The sequence below is a fragment of the Schistocerca americana genome, chromosome X, assembly GCF_021461395.2.
Source record: "Schistocerca americana isolate TAMUIC-IGC-003095 chromosome X, iqSchAmer2.1, whole genome shotgun sequence".
Taxonomy (NCBI): Eukaryota; Metazoa; Arthropoda; class Insecta; order Orthoptera; family Acrididae; genus Schistocerca; species Schistocerca americana.
The window spans coordinates 641,392,883-641,414,400 of NC_060130.1; the positions used below are offsets into that span (position 1 = coordinate 641,392,883).

At 41.5% G+C, this 21,518-nt stretch overlaps 1 protein-coding gene across 4 annotated transcripts in view; it reads left to right on the plus strand.

Moving 5' to 3' along the window:
• The window catches only part of LOC124555026 (ras association domain-containing protein 8), a 94,292-nt gene that overhangs the window by 63,725 nt on the left and 9,049 nt on the right, over positions 1-21,518 (plus strand). The window contains exon 8 of one of the 4 annotated variants that reach the window (XM_047128782.1): positions 16,257-16,351. The exons of the other annotated variants lie outside the window; for them this stretch is intronic. Within the exon in view, the coding sequence (XP_046984738.1) occupies positions 16,257-16,336 (80 nt within the window). The 3' untranslated portion in view covers positions 16,337-16,351. Of the gene's footprint in view, positions 1-16,256; positions 16,352-21,518 lie in introns of those variants that run through there. 4 annotated transcript variants of the gene reach the window in all.

A 21,518-nucleotide genomic window follows, 5' to 3' on the forward strand; every position in this document is an offset into this window, starting at 1 on the left:
ATATGCAACCAGACCCTTTTTTTGTTTTTTTGATATGGTTTATTGTACCATTAACTAGTTTTGGAGTCACCGCAGGCTCATCATCAGATGGACCAAGCATAGCTAGACACTGCAATGATGGTGCAGGCAAAAATGACAACAAAACATTTGACAAGTGGAAAGTTTATGTTTTAGGTACTTACAGTGCACTGCATTGTGATATCCGTAGGAAATCCATTCCCATAATGTACATTATCAGGCAATACACATAGATATCGCAGTAGTGAACGGCACTTGGTTTTACACTTATTCACAGGAGGTAATCACTGGATTTAATTACAAAGACTATGAGTATGATAGAGATCACATTTTGCCACTTCATGATCTTTGACCTGAGATGTATTGTACAGGGTGTGTAGGACCCAGGACAACCGGGAGATCCGGGAAAAACCCGGGAATTTTTTCATCTGGGAGAAAACCGGGAAAAACCTGGGAATTTTTCATTATTTTAGTTTTCAGTAAAATTTTTGTGATTTTGACTGGTAAGAACCGATACTCTAACGGAGAATGTTACTGTATCCCGCTACTACAGAATAATACTTCAACAATAAAACATAAACGAGAGAAAAAAATGAAAATAACTTAAATTGTAAAGGAAATGCACCATATACAACGACACACAGTGCTCATGCAAGCGTCTGCCAACAGCGAAGTGTGTCAAAGGCTTTAGGAAGACTATGCAATGCTTCATAACAATAAATTGCCTCCGATGAGTGTGAAGTCACAACTGTTTACATTAGACTCATTTTTGCAGTTACGAACAGGCTCCTCTGCATGCACAGTTGAGTTGCATTTGAGTAGTAGATTCTCCCACTTCCGGCTACAGGAACGTGGCTGTTGGCTGTGCAAGCAGTCGCAGCAAGCAGCTAGATGCTACCGGGAAAACGGGGCACCAAATTCATATTCTTGAGGAAAAAAAACTTGTTTCACAAAGTGCCTAGCATCGAGTGCATGTCTGTCTATCGATTATTCATACGATTTTGAAATGCTTCCCTGTTGGTTTTTGAACATTTTTGAACACATTTTAAGTTGGTTTCTGAATGAATCATAAGTTGATTTTTGAATGCGTGCATAGTGTACGTGATGTGTCTGTCAGGAGAATCCTCGTCATATCTAGAAATAAACTTTCCGCAGACAAAAGGGGATGGGGCTATATGAACTGAGCGGAGTAAAGCCGAACAGATGAATGCCAATCGCTGTCTGATTATGTGGTTGACTGGGTTTGCGAATGATCAGCGTTGTTATAATTACAAGCGAAATCCATAGATTCAAACTACCAGAATGGAAATCAATGACTTCGGTAATAACAGGTGAGAAAGATTACATATTATCTTCTCGGTATATCCAAGAAAATGAAATTTTGACAGAAAATTTGTGGCCAGATCGCTACATTAGTAAGGACCAGTTGTACAGTCTCCGGCTAACAGCCGCTTAAGTTCTGTTCTGGAAGTAACACTGAAAACGTGTTGTACAAACACGTAATAATGCCTAACCGAAAATAATTGCGGGATAACTGAACCTGTGACTCTGGCAGGGTTAGTGAAGTTAATCAGCGAACAAATTTTGACAGTGGCAGGAATAGCTACAGAATTAGTGATGACAAGATCGTTTGTAAGAACGAGGAAGGAGAACAAATGGGGACATCACACAAATTATTGAAGAATAAAATGATTTCAAATTTATGTAAAAACTTCGTAATACTGCTTTTTGATCTCATGCTTGAGAAACTGGTGCGTATGAATGAAATGTGGAACTATTTCCTAACATTACGCTTTTTGCTTGTAGTAGGCCTAATAGGCATTTGATATTGGTACTTCATGAATTATATTCTGACGTGTTATAAAAATAATCATTTGTGCCAAAACAGTCTCATTTATTTTGTGTGTGTTACAAAATTGCTGCAGTATTAGAAAAGCCTATTTTGTTTTATCTAGCAGACAGTGACAAAATAGACGTAATCAGATCGAGAAACCACACTAGTCTTGGGTATTATTTCTGTTAACAGCTTTTTCAGTAATAGATAGCGATATTTAGATTTTTCATGTAGCAAAACATTTGACGAACTTTGATGAGGTAATAGATTCTTTCACAGAAAGGAAAGCACGCCATGTAATGCTGTAGCAAGATTAGAGGGAAAAAATGCTAGGAGCTGAGGATTGAAGAAATGTGTACTTTCTTGCTTATCTCTTGTCTTTATTGGTTTTATGTATCCTATATGTAATTTTATGTCACGCAAAACAGCAAGTTATTAGCTAATAGGCAATAAAGAGTCCAAATTTTCTAAAGAGTTCTTGTTCTCCTGATTACAATTAATCGCATCTGATATTAATTGTGAGATTCGCTGCATTTTAAGTGGACTTTTCATCTTCTAGCATGTATGGCATTATGCCATAATAAAGAACCAAACATGATATAATACAGTACTGGTGCTCCAAGAAAATTTACATTCCAAAAACTACACTGAAAAGCTTAATATCAGGTTGAGATCTACTTCATTGGGAATCTGGACATACGAATGTGCACTTTAAGTATGCACTTTAAATGTGCACATTTTAGTACGGTTGACGAAATTCCGATGCTCTTGGAGTATCCTCTGGTGTCTTGTTTCTTTTATGACGTAATGTATGATCTTTCAATGTTTTACACATACGTACATACGGTCTTCCTACGTCATGACAGCTGCGCAAGTGCAACAACTGCTGAAACGAACCTATTTCTAACAGGTCACGGGAAAATATTGCGAATGGTGGTTTGAAAAGCGTTACTTTCAAAGTAAATATCCTTTTATGTAAGTTGAACTATGTGTGAGAATGTACCATGAATTTATTAAATCACAGAACATTTGACTCTCATTTAAAAATCAACTCTTTGAGCCATTTGGAAGAATTTTGAACCCTGAAAATCAGACATTTATGTCATTATTAAAAATTTTACTGGCACATTTGTATGATGTATCTTAAAGTGTAACACGCGCAAAAAAGATCATTATTATATGCAAAAGCTTAGCTTCTCTTGCATCTTATTAACCTTAGAGACCAATATTATATGTAAAACCTTTGCTTTTCTTGTAGCAACACTACATATATTAATTTAAACTATTAACTTTCCCTGCTTGTGTGTTCGTGCTTCTTAATGGTGATGTTGCTGTTGGCGTACTACATCACGTGTCCTATGCTCTGAATATCCGTTGTCATCAGCTGGCGAGATCACATGACATGAGCTATGGCTGGCCTACAAAAGCACATCACAATCTCGATTTCAATGATTAGGAAAGTAACATGCGGTGTTTGGTGGAATTCCAATGTATACTTTCGTAATACAAAAATACACAGCGTACATGTTGCTGCACATCAAAGATATTTCCAAAATGTGTCTTTTTCCCTGAGTTTCATTTTCTAAAGTGCCGAGAATTTCTACGTCCGTGTATAAAACCTAACCATTCAAAGGATTGATAAGGGGAAATATACTGTCACTTAACGTGGAAAAAGCGTCTTTTCACCTGGGAGAAAGTGTATTTTTAACCGGGAAATCCAGGAAAAATTCGGGATTTTTTTTCCTTGTCCACGTATACACCCTGATTGTATTACAGAATAAATGTTTACAAGTACATATAATGTATTTTGAGTGGATCTTGCTAGCTGCAGATGTGTTCTTATATTGGCAGTATTAATGTGATGTTGATTACAAGTTACACAAAAGGTTTACAGATACGTGGCTGAGAATTAAAGAGAGAATAAGTTACAGAATGCTACAATTGTTACATGACGAAGAGAGTGAAATATTTGCTATGTAATTAAAGAGTGAATGAGTTAAAGAATGCCACAGTTGTTACATGACTAAGAGAATATAATTTATGCAGGAGTATGAATATCAGTGTTGAATTAATAAGCAACAGTAAGGATCTAACTGTGCCAGACATGGGAACTTTCACTTCCATTGGCATAGTAAACCTCTGCACAAATATCCCTTGGAAAAAGACACACTCAGTACTGGCAATTTCTGCATGTGAAACTATGGTCTGGAAATGAGTAGCAGCAATCTGGAAATGGGTAGCAGCCTTGCAGTTCACAGCACCATGTCTGTTGCTAGCTACATTTGATCCCTCTGTTGTCCATAACGCCCATGTGGTTATCATATGCCCCAAACACTTCAAGCACTCCTTTGCTCCTCACTTCTCATCTTAGGCCAGAAAGCACTTCCTCCAACCTTCTTACTTTTTATTGGTTCCCATGCATTAAAAACTAACCAGGTGTCCACTGACTGCTGGTGGTTACTACATCTTCGTGTTTTGTAAATAGTACTGTGCTCTCCAGTTAATGATCCAGAAGTGCCCACTCCTTGCCCCTGACGAAGAGGTGTAGTACTGTCATGACTAGAATCCCATTCGTACTTAACCATAGTGTACAGCAACCTGAGGACATAGACAACAATCACTCTCCCTCCCCCTTTGAAAAAAAAAGTCTACTTCTGTTACTGGTTTATGCTGTACACACACAAGCATAAAACGAATCCTAACCAAAATACTACAATATTACTACACACATTGCTTGCTATGAAACACAAAACATTACTGCCCATAACTCCTTACAGTACCTAAAAGTCTTCTTATCACATGATCACATTATTATAAGTGAAAATACACTGAATTTTTCTCTCATTTCCTTAACCTCAATGCATGTGGTACCTCTTGCATTGGTTGTTCAATATCCCTGCATTCAGTCCTTTGTTTCTTCTTCTTTATCTGCTTTCCAGAAGTAGTTCCCGACACTAATGTTAATGTATCCAGAGCGCCTCAGAAAGATTGTAAGCATCCAACATGTACTGTTGTTGTTTTTGTTGACAACTGCAGCCTCACATTAACTGGATTCATGGTCTCTACCACCTGGAATGGTTCTTGGCATCTTGTGACAAACTTTCTTGTTTTACCCTTTGAGGAGTATCAGCTAGGCAATATTACCCATTGCCCTACCCTATAACATGGTAACCTTCGTAACCTTCCATTGTGTCCCACTATTGTTTTCAGTCAGTCCAAAGCCTTTGTATTTGCCCTCTGCTCTTGTCTTCACATGTTTCTTAATGATCTGAAATTATACAGTGACTCTGTCTCTAAAGGCCTTTGTTTCAACCATGTCAAGTGGCAGTGACATTTTCGTCCCATATAACACCTTGTATGGGGATAGCCTTGTACTTCTGTAAACCTTCAGATTGTAAGTTGCCACTGTAAATGAAAGATATATGTACCAGTCATAATGCTACAGGTTCACACAGTCACTTATCTTCCCTATCCATTCTACCATTTGTCTGCAAGTGTAGTAGGCTAGTTATTAATTTCCAAATTTGTAGCAACATAAATAACAGTTTCATCAAGTCGGACATGAAATTTGTCCCCTGGTCCACGATTATAGTCTAAAGCACACTGGTGGTATCCACTTCTCAAATCCATAATGGAGAAATATCAGCACTGTCCTAAATTGTCAATGGTCTCCATGATATTAGGAATGAGGTATGCATCAGTCACTGTCTTGCTGCTAAGTCATCTGTAGCCACAGTGAAACCTACACTTCTTGGATCCGTATGTTGATTTCTTTAGCATAACCACAGCAGCGGCACCCCATGGACTAGCACTTTCCTCTGTTATCCCATTGGCTAACTGTTGGTCTATAAAGTCTTCCATAAGCTGCTGCCAATAATGAGACAGCCGATATGGTTTACAGTACTGGTCCTTGATTTCCCCATTGGTATCCGATGTTATGTCACAGTTGTTGCCAACAATGGCCTTTGAGGGGGAAAAAAAAATCTTCAAACTAAAGTAATAATTTTGCAAAAACAGACATAATGTCTTATGGGATAACAGCAATCAGTGATTTTATAATGTTACTTTAAATCCGTCTTGATTGCAAATTTTTTTATTATTCATATGACCGGTTTCGGTTCATTCAGAACCATCTTCAGATCTGTAAAAATAATTATACTAATTTACTATTTCACGAAAGCAAATCTTTTTCATCCTATCTTACCAACATCAAATGTACCAGAACATACCTGATATTTAAGTTACAGGAGTAACCCGTCCAATTCAGCAACTTTCACGTGCTACGTCACATAAAATTGGTTGGCAGAGTGCACGTCATTTATATTAATTATGACACTATTACCGACAGGTGGCGTCTGGTACATTTGTTACATTCCATTTGCACATACTGTATTCAGTAGATCTTTTATATATTAAAAATATTTAATTAAAATATGTAGATGTCAAAGCTAAAATCTGTACTTGTCAGGATTAAAAAACAGTAAAATTATCATTTTTATACGATCTAACAGGCATAGGGCGATTTATATATCTATGGTGCTGGTGTGAACATGTTTTCTTCTACGGTCTGCTTCCGTGGTTCCCGCCACTTTGGTGTTGTGCCGCGGTCCGCTCAGTCGTCTGCTGTCCATCGCCGCGGGCAAGAGGGCCGCACAGGAGGGCCCCGTCAACGACGCCAGGCGTTGCATGCGTCTTCCGGCTTCTCCACCGCGCACCATCTCCCATCCCTCGGCCTGGATCTCCATACGCAACAGTTGTCATCTTAGTAGGTCGTCATAAATGCTAAAATAGGCGTTATGATTGAATTCGCTTTGTTCGTTGAGGATTAAATCCGGATCTTTATTTTTGTGGGTGTATTTCGATCTCTTCTAAAATGTTAAGGAACCGTCCCTTGTGAGCTCTATGCAGGATGTCTAAGTTGTTTTCAATATTCGTGACTGAGTGCTTTGTCGCAGCCATATGCGCCCCAAAAGCTGTTTTGTTTTGAGAGTAGGTGTGCTCCCTGAATCTGGTTTCAAAGTTCCTACCAGTCTGCCCTATATACTGTTTACAGCAGTCATTACATTTGATTTTATATACACCTGAATCCTGAAATTTATTCCTACTATTACATATTCTATGCCGGAGCTTCAATTTTAACGTGTTATTTGTTCGGAACCCTATTTTAACATCGGATTTACGAAAGCATCTTTCAATTTTGTCTGCAATTCTTCCATTGTAAGTGAGAGCTACATATTTTTTCTTGTTGTTCCTCTTAACTGCTCCTTGCCTTCCTTCTGTTTGTTCCATTTGCCTCTTCTTTATCTTCCTATAAATATTCATCACCTGCTTACACGTATATCCGTTCGCTACGGCCACTTGTTTTAAAATACTTAACTCCTTTTCTACTTTGTGTTGGCTTAGTGGCAATCTTAGTAGCCTGTATACCATCGAAGTAAAATATGCCCATTTGTATCGCGGTGGGTGAAAAGAGCGCTCGTTGATAACTAGATCTGTACACGTAGGTTTTCTGAATATGCTAAATTCATGCTTCGCATTTTTCTTTATTAGTGTTAAATCTAAGTAATCTATACGGTTGTTTTCTTCAAATTCCATGGTGAATCTAATTTTCGGGTGTTGAGAGCTCATTTTTTGTGCTAAGTTTTCGATATCATTTTTATCTCCTTTGTATAATAAAATGGAGTCGTCCACATATCTCCTGTAATATACAATTTTCTCAGCGATATTAGGATTTTCATCAAAGAATTTGTTTTCTAAGTGATTTACAAAAATGTCAGCCAGCGTCCCAGCTAAACTGTTCCCCATTGCCAGCCCGTCTTTCTGTTGATAAATTTTACCATTGAAAGTAAAGTAATTGAACGACAAGACATGTTCCAACATTTCCACTAGTTCAATCACTTCCCCCAGTGCCAATTTACCATGAGTGAGGAGATTGTTCTTAATGATCTCAATCGTTTCTTTTACGGGAATGTTTGTGTACAGATTGGTGACATCCAATGAAGCTAGTGACGCATTCTGAGGTATAAGTACGTCTTTAATTTGCTCGGCAAATTCGTAGCTGTTGCTAATGTTGAAAGTCCGACGATATGTATATGCCGCCTTCAATCTGTTATTTAGCTCTTTATTTAATTTATAACTTGGGCTGCTGGTGTTATTAACGATTGGGCGAATCGATTTTTCAACTTTATGGAGCTTTATTTGTGATCGTAATTCGGGGATTCACGGATTCATTACTTTCAGTTTAAACTTTTCCTCCTCTGTGAATAGAAACACACTGTTATCTATTTGTTTCCTTATTTCTGTTTGAAATTTCTTGGTTGGATCTTTCTTGACTTCTACTATTCCGTTTTCCATAAAGAACTTTTCAGTTTTCTCTATATAGTCTGTATCGTGTATTAAAACCATAGTGCCGCCCTTATCTGCCTTTGTGACGATAGCCTTACGTGATTCTAACTTCTTATTCAAGCCGTTAAGAGTTAGTAGTTCGTTTCTGTTCTTGTGAGCAGAGTGCATTTCATCTATAATCGACTTCTTTACTTTAATTGCCGTGTTTGTCTGTTCGTATCTATTCATATTTGCGATATCACATGCAATTTTCACTTCTGCGACAGTCTTTTTTATTGTATTTGAGTTAATTGCGGGATTTAGGTTATATTGCAAGCCTTTATTTAAAAGATTCTGCTCATCTTTTGTTAATTCTATCTCAGTTAAGTTCACGACCCTCTCACAAAAAGTATGCAACTTTTTATACGCCGTTTCGTTATCAGTATTAAAATCTACACCTAGGTTAAAAAGCTTCTTCTGATGTCTGTTTAGAGTTAATTCTCGCTCCCTGCCAATTCTATTTTCAATCTCTCTGCTTACGTATGTGAACTGTAATGGAGATAAAATGTCACCTAAAATCAAGTGAAGATTAAAAGCTTCTCTATTTAACTTGTCTTTCATTTTATATGCTGCTCGAATTTGAGTTTTAATCCATAATACTTCACTTTTACGTTTTACTATTTGTGCTATGTTTGACATATTCCTGATTTTTACTTTTGCGTAGTTAGGAGTAATCCCTGCATCTAAGCATGTTTTGTTAAATTTTATCTTCAAGTTTTCTTTCATTATCTTTGTCCTAATACGTAAGAACTTCGTAATGTATCCCGAAGCCTGATGTGGCACAAACTTTGCAAAAACAGACATAATGTCTTATGGGATAACAGCAATCAGTGATTTTATAATGTTACTTTAAATCCGTCTTGATTGCAAATTTTTTTATTATTCATATGACCGGTTTCGGTTCATTCAGAACCATCTTCAGATCTGTAAAAATAATTATACTAATTTACTATTTCACGAAAGCAAATCTTTTTCATCCTATCTTATCAACATCAAATGTACCAGAACGTACCTGATATTTAAGTTACAGGAGTAACCCGTCCAATTCAGCAACTTTCACATGCTACGTCACATAAAATTGGTTGGCAGAGTGCACGTCATTTATATTAATTATGACACTATTACCGACAGGTGGCGTCTGGTACATTTGTTACATTCCATGTGCTTTTGGGGCGCATATGGCTGCGACAAAGCACTCAGTCACGAATATTGAAAACAACTTAGACATCCTGCATAGAGCTCACAAGGGACGGTTCCTTAACATTTTAGAAGAGATCGAAATATACACCCACAAAAATAAAGATCCGGATTTAATCCTCAACGAACAAAGCAAATTCAATCATAACGCCTATTTTAGCATTTATGACGACCTACTAAGATGACAACTGTTGCGTATGGAGATCCAGGCCGAGGGATGGGAGATGGTGCGCGGTGGAGAAGCCGGAAGACGCGTGCAACGCCTGGCGTCGTTGACGGGGCCCTCCTGTGCGGCCCTCTTGCCCGCGGCGATGGACAGCAGACGACTGAGCGGACCGCGGCACAACACCAAAGTGGCGGGAACCACGGAAGCAGACCGTAGAAGAAAACATGTTCACACCAGCACCATAGATATATAAATCGCCCTATGCCTGTTAGATCGTATAAAAATGATAATTTTACTGTTTTTTAATCCTGACAAGTACAGATTTTAGCTTTGACATCTACATATTTTAATTAAATATTTTTAATATAAAAAAGATCTACTGAATACAGTTTTTGCAAATGGAATGTAACAAATGTACCAGACGCCACTTGTCGGTAATAGTGTCATAATTAATATAAATGACGTGCACTCTGCCAACCAATTTTATGTGACGTAGCATGTGAAAGTTGCTGAATTGGACGGGTTACTCCTGTAACTTAAATATCAGGTACGTTCTGGTACATTTGATGTTGATAAGATAGGATGAAAAAGATTTGCTTTCGTGAAATAGTAAATTAGTATAATTATTTTTACAGATCTGAAGATGGTTCTGAATGAACCGAAACCGGTCATATGAATAATAAAAAAATTTGCAATCAAGACGGATTTAAAGTAACATTATAAAGTAATAATTACTCCATTTTTTTCTGTTTCGGTCCCTTGCACATACTCTATCTTCTTACATAATACCATTCTAGCAGCAGCATATGGCTGACCATGGTTCACGTTCTTTGTGTCCAAATCATAGTGTAGGATGTCCAGAGTCACTATAATTGTGGTGTCACCGCCAGACACCACACTTGCTAGGTGGTAGCCTTTAAATCGGCCGCGGTCCGTTAGTATACGTCGAACCCGCGTGTCGCCACTATTAGTGATTGCTGACCGAGCGCCGCCACACGGCAGGTCTAGAGACACTTCCTAGCACTCGCCCCAGTTGCACAACCAACTTTGCTAGTGATGGTTCACTGACAAAATACGCCCATTTGCCGAGACGATAGTTAGCATAACCTTCAGCTACGTCATTTGCTACGACCTAGCAAGGCGCCATTACCAGTTACTATTGATACTAAGTCATGTACAGTCAAGAGCGACACTCATCATTTATGGATTAAAGTTAAGTATTGCACCAGCTACATCCGTTTTTGTAAAGTCTAATTTCCTTGTCCTGTTCCAGACCTCACGCCAGCCTGCGTGAGCTAAAACGCGTGCCTTTCGGCTTCCTCTAATAATATGGTGTTGGCTCTCCTGCCAACCCACAACAATAATCATTCTCTTCACCAACTTTATTTCCTAGGCACTATAATTATTGAGATTCACACTTACTATTTTCCCGCTATCTCCCTCTTGCATGAGTACAATATTCCTCCTAACAAAATGCCATGACATATCCAATATATTACTCTTTTTCAATGATTCTACGACACACAATATACCAACTGATAAGTCTGGCTCCACACTTATCCAAAGCGACTTTCCAGCTCCCTCAGGCACAATATCATGCAAATCAAGCCTTAGTGGTCTTGTATGCAACTTGGATGGCATGTCCTTTAAGACAGACACCACTTTGCGACAACATTCCATTGGCAACAGTTTCCCCTAGGTGAAATGTTGTCTCATGAAGTGTCATCATAAGTCAGTTTTAGCATCGTGCTCATTCAAAAAGTCCAACCCTAGGATTATGCAGTAACTGTTACTGTGTAATCATCAGCAATTGATACCATTCAGGGGGTATTATTCCACTATATGAAGTTGACCATAATGTTTATGCAGGTTACTACGAGAGGCAGCCATGAGCAATCCCTTCCTCCAACAGCTGGCTGCCTGGGGGACACGCTCCCTTGGATTGGTGCCATCAGCGTCGTGCATCTCGCTGATAAGATGCCACTGCAATGATCTTCTAGTCTCTAGTGTTCGGGCTCCAGCATTCTGGCTGCAGTGTTTGAGCCTCCAGAGTCTTCAGTCTTTGGTCTATGTCCGAAGTCAGCTTAGCTGAGATAGAGTTGTCAGTACAAGTGTAACAGACTCAAGTCAGTGATTAAATTTCAAGTAGGACTTGTTAGGAGCAATACCCGTACATACTTCCGGCTACTATCTGGATTCATATCAGGATATTCAGTGGAATCATTGTACCATATGAAGTATCGAATTATATTAAACTTTCACCAGTGTATGTGTCTATATTTGTATGTACATGTCCATATTCCTGCCATAGAACCCAATACCATCCCGACAGGGCACAACAGTTACTTACATGAGGCACCACTTCCCACATTGTTTGTGCTGAACTGCCCCAATTTAAAAACTTAATCGAACCAATCCAGTTAATTTTATATCAGTGTCTCCTACCCACACAGCCTGTAGTGTGGTGGGTTCAATTGTTTTTGACTCACAAGGTCTATACTAGCTACTGACATGGTCATCCCAACAAAACCCTATATTTTATGCCCTTCACATCCACTATTATAACACACTCCACCTCTGCTTACATGTTTGCTGCATCAAAATTTACTGGGAACACCACTTGGTGGACTTGGGGCTACCTTTAGTGTTTAACACTTGCCTATTATCTCTGTGTCTACCTCTCCTGCACCAAGGGAGTTGGCATGCATTTGGGAGGACAACGATTCATACCCATGTCCGACTATCCTGATTTAGGGTTTCTGTGATTTCTTTAAATCATTTCAGGCAAATTCCAGTATGGTTCCTTTGAAAGGCCGTAGCCGACTCCCTTCCCCATCCTTCTGTCACTCGATTCGACCGACGACCTCACTGTTTGGTACCCTCCCCCGAATCAACCAACCAACCAACCATCATCTACCTCTATGGCCATTTTTATTATTCCACCGCTGATAACCATCCTTCCTACCCAGTGAGGTTGTTGACACTGCATCTGAATGTGTGTCGATCAACCTCACTTGTAGCATTTCAAATTATCGGAGAATACCCCCGCGGTTATTGCATACATGGGCTGCTGTATTACTTTCTTTGAGTTCTGTTGCTAATCTAACTACAGAATATAGATCTTCTTGGATACGTGTCCGCACTTGTCTCGACATATCAAGTGAAGGCCCCTCAGGAAATCGTCAAGTGCTCCATGCTGAGCATATTGCAGTATTTATTGCCTTATTCATTTCATTGATCTCCCCAACTCATATGTCTGTACATTGACGTCACATATTCTGTCCACAAACTTCTCTATCATTTCACTGTGGTGTTTTTTCATAAACATACTCAGTTTCTCCTGAAGGAACCTTTCATTATTTCTCTTCCTGTACCGTTACAAGAGATCGCGCCTCAATTGTTAAACCTTTTTTTGCGCTTCCATGCATCTAACAATTGTTTTTGCCTCACCAGCCCATCACAGTTTATCCAACCAACTACCCATCTCTACTGACGTCTTCAGGTTCTGCAAAAAAAGACACCATATCAACAGTTGCCTTACCAGAAAAGGGAGTGATCACTGCAGCAAAAGCTAGATCTGCTTCAGGTACAGATAGCTGAGCAAATGCTAAATGTTCATCCCTAACTTCAACTTGTCTCTAACTCTGACTTATCTGTTGTTAAACTATTTTGCCTAGTAACATCCTCACTGCCTCAGATTTGGACACACCTTTGTCTCTGCATCCTATCCACATTCACAACCATTCATACACTAATAATTATAACCTATTTATAATTCATGCCTTATTATTGACCATGTAGACCCTGTACACTGCCTGGCTGTATGCCCAGAGCGGTGGCACATACGACATACTACTGATACAGATTCGGTACATAGTGCACTACGCCATAGCAAGTTACACTGTGTACATCTAACAGCATGTAAATAATTCTCCTTACAGTTACCAAAAAACTGCGGTACATTTGCAGGTTCTATTGTCCTGAACAAAGTACTCTCAGATTACGATGTACTTCTTGTCTAGACCCCACCTCTTCTACATCCAGAAGTAGAACAAAAGTTTTCTCACTCACCGCATTGTGATAGTACTGCCTGCTGCAGTTGCGACATCGTGCTGCGTGCAGGTTGGATCTTCTGACATCTACTGGAGAGGACACCAGCTGAAGTAGATCCTGGGGTGTCGGTGCACTACTTTTATTGGGATAGTTGGCAGCTGGTGGTTGAGCCAATGGTGTTAGACAGAGGCTTCAGTGAAACAATTGCAACAAAACAAGTTCTTTATTATGACTCATGTAACTGCAGATGGTCGCTGCAGTGCAGCGGCCAAGCCCCCCTCTCAGCATGTGGTCAGTCACTGTGCTCAGTGTGTTGACACTGGTTGCACAGCCTGCGGCTGTGACGTGTGCCCAGGATTACTGACACGAATGTAAAGCTTAGCAACGTGTGACCCAGTATGACTGGCCGTGTGGCAAACTGTCAGCATCAGTGCTGCTGCAAGCAGCTGGAATGCTTCCAGGGGAAGCCAGTTTCTTAGCGAGAAGCTTTGCTTCGACAAACGGCAGTGCATGGAGCCACAGCCCCCATACAAATGAAGACAAGTGGGCAGTGACACTGTCCTGGAATCGACCCACTGGCCTGTTGGGCAGGAGTCAGCTGCTGCTGCTGCAGTGGGCCAGGAACAGCCCCCCTCCCCATGCCACACACCCCCTCAGTGGTACGTTACTAAGTCCCAGGAGAGAGATCAGTACCAGTAGATGACTCTGCAGTGGCGAAGGCCCCAGCTGATGGTGGCTGCTAGCTGGTACATGTCCACTTATCACCCAGCTGTCCCAATAGCTGCTGGTGGACTGCTTTGACCTTAACTGAAATCGGAGAGTTTATATACAAGTCAGTAGCTCAGTTTTTATGGTGGTGTACTGCTTTGGGACACGCACAGGACAACAATTTCATGCCCCGAAGGTGAAATAATTGCCTGTCTCAGCCTGCTGAGACAATTATCCTCTGTTTCAACAAGAATGGGGTGCCAAGCTTGGCCTATCTCTGAGTGAATAAATGACCTTGTTGCTGCAAACAGCATGCCAATGTACTGTGCCTGCTGGCTGTCTCTGGCGTCTGCTGTGCTTTACTACTATCTTCCACAGAATAACCAGAAACCCTCTGGGGCTGCTACAATGTTAAAAATTGTGGAAAAATGTGATGATACAGAATTTAATCTATAATAATGTGTCATAAGGATTTTTCCAGAATGACTGAAGCCTGCTATCACCCCCACCCCACCCTTCCCCTTCCGTCCCCCACCCGTTGGTAGTTAGGGGCACATCGGTCGCAAAACATCTACTTCGGGAGGAAAAAGGCCCTCCCCCCCCCCCCCCCCCCCTCCAAATTCCGGCACATCGGTCCTCCCCTCAGCTGGAGAAGCAACAGCTTCCTCCAGCTCCTCTCGCATGGAAGGGGTCCCTTGGGACTCTACCTTCCAAGGTCACCACCTCTGTAAAAGTGGACACCGCCCAGTGGCTAAAGGAGTCACAAGCTGCTGGTCAAAGGGCTTCATGGTCATCCTCAGTACCTGAAACTGTTTCAGAGAAGCCCTCTCAGAAAGCCCCTAAAGAGCAGCGAGAGGACAAACAGAGTAAGAAGAAGACAATCAAGAAATGAGCGACTTTGGTGGCCCCACACCACAACTCCTTAAAAGTTCTGCTTCTGAGGAAAAGGTGGAGATTTTAGCATCCCATGAGGACCTCGATCTCTCCGACACCTCAGAAGTAACGATAATGGCTACAAGCACTCAGCCAGTGGCAGTAGGTGACCCTAAGGCCTAAACTCCCTCCTTGGCCCCTTCGTGCATTCCCAGACTACAGAAATTGTCATTCTCTAGTGGAGTTGCATCAGTTTTTCTCCCACCTGGCTGAGCTATGACAACTCTTAAGTGTTACACTTGCTTTTTGCATTGCCCTTCAGTAAACTTGGTTTCGAGCAATTGGCCCCCTCCCCCCGAGCAATGGAGACCCCAGCCCTTAGTGGCGGGTATTACGAAAATCGTAATGATTGTAACAGGATATCAGGTGGAGTATGTATATATGTCCTTATCTCTGTATGTAAAGAGCTTGTGCCCCTTCAAACACTTTTAGAAGCTGTGGCTGTCAGGGTGAGGACAATGCAGGAAATTACCAGCTGCAACATCTACCTTGCTCCAGACAGTGAAGTACCACTGCACTAACTTCTCAACTCCCCCACACCTTTTCTATATCTGGGTGATTTCAATGCCCATAGCCCTTTGTGGAGTGGAACCAAGATTACTGACCGTGATAAAGACGTGGAGACTCTACTGACTCAACTCAACCTTTGCATCCTTGCCCCCACTCATTTCAGCCACATGCTCGGCCATTGATCTCGCAGTTTGCAGTCCTGGCCGTCTACCGTCTATCCACTGGAGAGCTCACGACGACTTGTGTGGTAGTGACCACTTCCCACTCTTCCTGACCCTCCCCCAGCATCACCTAGATGCTTGCCCAGATGGTCTCTTACCGAGGCTGAGTGGGACACTTTTACCTCTGCTATCACTGTTGGATCTCCATTGCTTGCTAACATCGATGTTGTGATCCAGAATGTTACTACAACCATTGTTTCTGCAGCTGAATTGGCAATCCCTTGTTCCTCAGGTTGCCCCTGGCGGAAGACAGTGCCTTGGTCATCACCGGAAATCGCTGCGGCTATTAGGGACTGTAGGTGGACCTTATAATGCCATAAGCAGCACCCATCAGTGGGGCACCTAATTGCCTTCAAATGGCTCCAAGTCCGGGTCCTTCAACTAATCAAAAGATGGAAGAAGGAGTGCTGGGAATGGTACGTCTCTACCATTGGAAGACGAACCTCTCCTTCCCAGGTTTGGACTAACCTCAGACTCCTTTACAGGTGTCAGACCGCTGCAGGTATACCTGGGATTTCCACACATGGAGTTGTATGTACCGACCCAGACGCAATTGCAGAGCATTTTGCCAAGCAGTTTGCTCGAACCTCTGCATCTGAGAATTACCACCCCTCGTTTTGTACCCTAAAACAGCGGGTGGAACAACAAGACTTATCTTTTACTACATGTCACCCTGAGCCATACAATGAACGCTCCATTTAGTGAGTGGGAATGTCTCAGTGCCCTTGCACATTATCCTTACACAACCCCTGGCCCTGACAGCAGCTATCACCAAACGTTTAAACACCTGTCAGTGGATTATGATCTCCTTGCCATCTTCAACCACATCTGGAGCAATGGGGAATTTTCATTGCAGTGGCAAGAAAGTATTGTTTTTGCAGTGCTAAAACCTGGTAACAAACTGCTAGATATGGATGGCTATTGTCATATTAGCCTCACTAATATTCTGTGCAAACTGCTCGATCATATGGTGAGCCGGCAATTGTGTTGGCTCCATCCCAGACCAGTTTTTGCACTGACAACCCGGTGTACCTGGAGTCTGCCATCCGAACAGCCTTTCTCCGCCACCATCACCTTATTGCCCACCCCCCCCTTTTTTTTTTTTGACGAAAGCCTATGAAACTACTTGGCAACACCATGTTCTTGCTACATTGCACAAGTGGAATCTCTGGGACCCACTCCCAATTTTTATACAGAACTTTTTGTTACTCTGCACTTTCAGAGTTTGAGTCAGTGCCACACACAGTTCCCCCGCATATCCAAGAGAATGGGGTCTTGCAGGGCTCTGTACTGAGTGTCCCACTCTTTTTTTGTGCCAATGGATGGTCTCGCAGCAGTTGTGGGGTGCTCAGTATCATCCTTCTTATATACTGGTGACTTCTGTATGCCCTTTTGCTCATCTGCTATTGGTGTGGCTGAACATTGACTGCAGGGAACTCTACGAAAGGTGCAGTCATGGGCACTCACGCATGGCTTTCAGTTTTCAGCCACCAAGACTTGGATCATGCACATCTGTCACCGACATACAGTTCACCCACACCCACAACTTTACCTTGATGACCATCTGCTTAATATAGTGGACTATTGTTGCTTTTTAGGGCTGGTTTTCAGTGCCCACTTAACTTCGATTCCCCATCTTCCCCAGCTTAAGCAAAAGTGCTGGCAGCACAATAACATTCTTTGATGCTTCCCAGCATTGCAGATGGTGGACCCTTATACATCACTGTGAAGTTTGACTTGTGACGGGAGCTTTCCAAACAAGCCCTGTGAACAGCCCACTCACAAAGCTGAGGTTTTTCCATCACATCAGGCGGCAACAACTGCATGCAAATTATACTACGCACATTCGTAGCTTGCCTAATCATCCAAATTACTGTCTCCTTTTCCCTAAGATGGTGAGCCATCTCCTACAACGGCAGCCCAGATTGGGCAGTACAATTGCAGTTTGTGTCTGGTCCCTTCTCACTGAACTCGAGTCTTCCCTTTACCTTACCACCTCTCCTCTGAGTCCATTCACGTACATCTCCATGATGTATACCTCAACCGTAGTTTCATCTAGACATCTCACAAGTGCCAAAAGACTCAGTTCACTACGCACATTCGCAACTTGCCTAAACATCCAAATTACTGTCTCCTTTTCCCTAAGGTGGTGAGCCATCTCCTACAACGACAGCCCAGATCGGGCATTACAATTGCAGTCTGTGTCTGGTCCCTTCTCACTGAACTCGAGTCTTCCCTTTACCACCTCTCCTCCGAGTCCACTCACGTACATCTCCATGATGTATACCTCAACCGTAGTTTCATCTAGACATCTCACAAGTGCCAAAAGACTCAGTTCACCCTGAGTCTCTCTGTCACATTTTTCTATTCTTGACATTTCCCAGGGTTCAGAGGTAGCTTACAACGATGGCTTGATGGATGAGTGTCATGTTGGGTTTGCTTATGCTCCTGTAGGACATACTGGAAAGCGCTCCTTGCCAGATGGCTGCAGTAATTTCACTGCAGAACTGGTACCCATCTCTCACACTCTTGAGAATATCCATTCCTGCATCAGGGAGTCGTCCTTCATTTGTAGCAACTCCTTGAGCACCTTACAAGCTCTCAACAAGTGCTATCCTCACCATCCTTTGGTGGTGGCCATCAAAGAGTCCATTTACATCCTCGGACGACATTGACGCTCAGTGGTCTTCTTATGTACCCCAGGACACATAATAATTCCAGGAAATGAACTTGACAACAGGGTAACCAAAGAGGCTATTCATAAACCGAGTAAGGAGATAGGAATACTAGACACTGATCTGTGATCGATATTCCACCACAAGGTTTTTGGGCTCTGGAATACAGAATGTTGCTCCCTGACTTTGCCGAATAAGTTACGTTTAGTAAAGCAGACAATGAATGTGTGCCAGTCTGCCATGCGAGCCCCTCACAAGGAATCAGTTGTCCTTTGCTGGCTCCGCATTGGATGTACTTGGCTGACTCACGGTCATCTCCTATGTTGCAAGGATCCACTTCAGTGTTGCTGTGGTTCAAGCTTGACAGTGGTCCACATCTCGTTGGACTGTCCAATTTTAGCCACCCTGGGGCAGACTGTTAACCTTCCTGATGCACTACAGTGCCTCTATAGCTGATCTAGTTTTAAGTTTTATCCGAGAGGTTTTTTTTATCACTCATTCTAAGGGTGGGTGTCTGGCTTTCTATCCTAGGCCTTCATCCTACCTGCATTTTAACTCTTCCTCACTGCCTCTGGTGCTGTCTATTCAACTTGGTGTTCATCTTTCCACTGTCTGTGTTTCTCTTACCTTGTGTTTTTAGGCTGGAGATTTTAGTGTGTTGCAGAGTGGCTGGCTCATCCTTTTTTATTCTTGCGATTAGTTAGCCCAGGCCACCTGCTCTATTGTTTTAACACCTTCTCTTGCTTTTTTTCCTTTTAGTTAATGTTTTCACTTTTAGCTTGCTACTTTTGTTTTCTCCTTAAGTGTGGTTATACTTAGTTTTCCGTATTTTGCTCCTTCCCCAGATTTCAGGCAATAGTATTCTTTTGGGGTGTGGTTTTAATCTGAGACCTGTGTGACTAAGGGAAAAGTGGCTGATGACCATGCAGTTAAGTCCCATTACTGTATGAACCAACCAACCAACTGATCACTAACACTCATATAGTTCCAAAAAATGACAGCCATGAATCTAACAGTGTGGGTTATATGATTGTGAAAATATTTGAAGCACAGGTGGTTACAGGAGAGAAGTGGAGAAGATTAAAAATATCATGCCACTAGAGAAGGAAAAAGGATGACATGTATTATCTTGGAAACTTTCTTAATAATTGCCCTTCACCTTCCTTCCTCTGCCCCCTTCCACACTCTGAAATATTGGCCTGACCTCCCAGGGCCCCCGGTATATGGCCCCATTGTTTCACTCTAGGTAATGAAACATTGGTTCACTATTTGAAGGTAGAGACAAAACTTCAATCTCTTACGTGGTGGGACACAATACACAATCATCCAGAAACAAGAAATTCAAGGAAGCTCTCTCTGCAGGACAAGACATTGTTATCGTCTTTGGATCTTAACTGTGAATGCAGTGCTAAGAGGTGCAATTATTAATTTACAGGTACGTTTCACCACACAGGAAGAGGTCAGTGACAGTTCCAACTGAATTTGCCTCAGGAAGATTCCAGTACAAGTGTTTCTGTAGCACAATAATGTGCACCTTCACTGAACCATTATTGACCAGTCATCCTATAGCTCAGATGTGGTGCCATTAGACTTGTATCCAGATGGCCGTGTGGTTCTAGGTGCTACAGTCTGGAGACCGCTACGGTCGCAGGTTCGAATCCTGCCTCGGGCATGGATGTGTGTGATGTCCTTAGGTTAGTTAGGTTTAATTAGTTCTAAGTTCTAGGCGACTGATGACCTCAGAAGTTAAGTCGCATAGTGCTCAGAGCCATTTGAACCATTTGTATCCACATGGGCAGAGAACTCCCTTTTGAAAATCAGTAAATATGTGGAAAAATGGGCAGTGAGTGAGTGGCTGTGGTGGATGGTGTAATGTAACTGTCTGAATGACACTGGTAGATACTGTAGTACTGCAGATAGACTTACGTAAAAGTGCATAGACTATCATGACTTTCAGAACTCCTATATCATTCTCTATGAAGAGAATGGATAGGTAGGGGAAAGTTAAAAAGGAAGGGGTAGGCCATTCAGTTTCCAGGATGAGAAGGGGCCCACCTGTTATGTGGATGAGGGGTCTGGCCAGCAATTCTCCCTCATAATTCTATAGATTTTTCAAATGAATTTTCCTTTTTATACACAAATGAAGGCTTCCGTAGATACATCATGTTCAGTTCACTTTATTGAAGTTAAATCTCCTTGAAATTACACACACATTTATATTGTTGTTCATAGTTGTCATGGGTATTATTTGGAGCATACTGCATCTTCTTCTCGCATGGTTGGAATGCTCTGTGGAAGATTATTAACATCAGTGCGCATATTACTTGTACCAAACATTTACCTGAATTACCACTTTCATATAGCTTCATTTGTGGCAACATGCGTTTTGGTTTCCACCCATCTTGTTTGCATAATACATTTATATCTTCATCAGTACTGTGTTTTTTTATATTTATTTATTTAATTTTTTTTTAATTGCAAGTCAGTTGGCCACGTTACAAATGCAGTGCTGCATCAACACATCTGTAAATTTAAAAGTGTGTGTGTGCTATGTATAGAAATGCAAACCATGGAGCTACAAGCTATAGAAAAGAGGCAGATGCAGTCAACAAAGAGTAGTATTGATGAAGTATGTGTGTTATAAACCAGTTGAAAATGAGTGAAGATCTGAAACATGTCTTGACATAAATAAGTTACATAAAAGTGGCAGCTTGTTGCATCTTCATGTAGTTTAATTCACAGTCATGGACTCCAACTGTCATCATGATGGACAAATTAAATTCTAACCTGTAGCCGGAAGACCTACATTAAGTCCCATT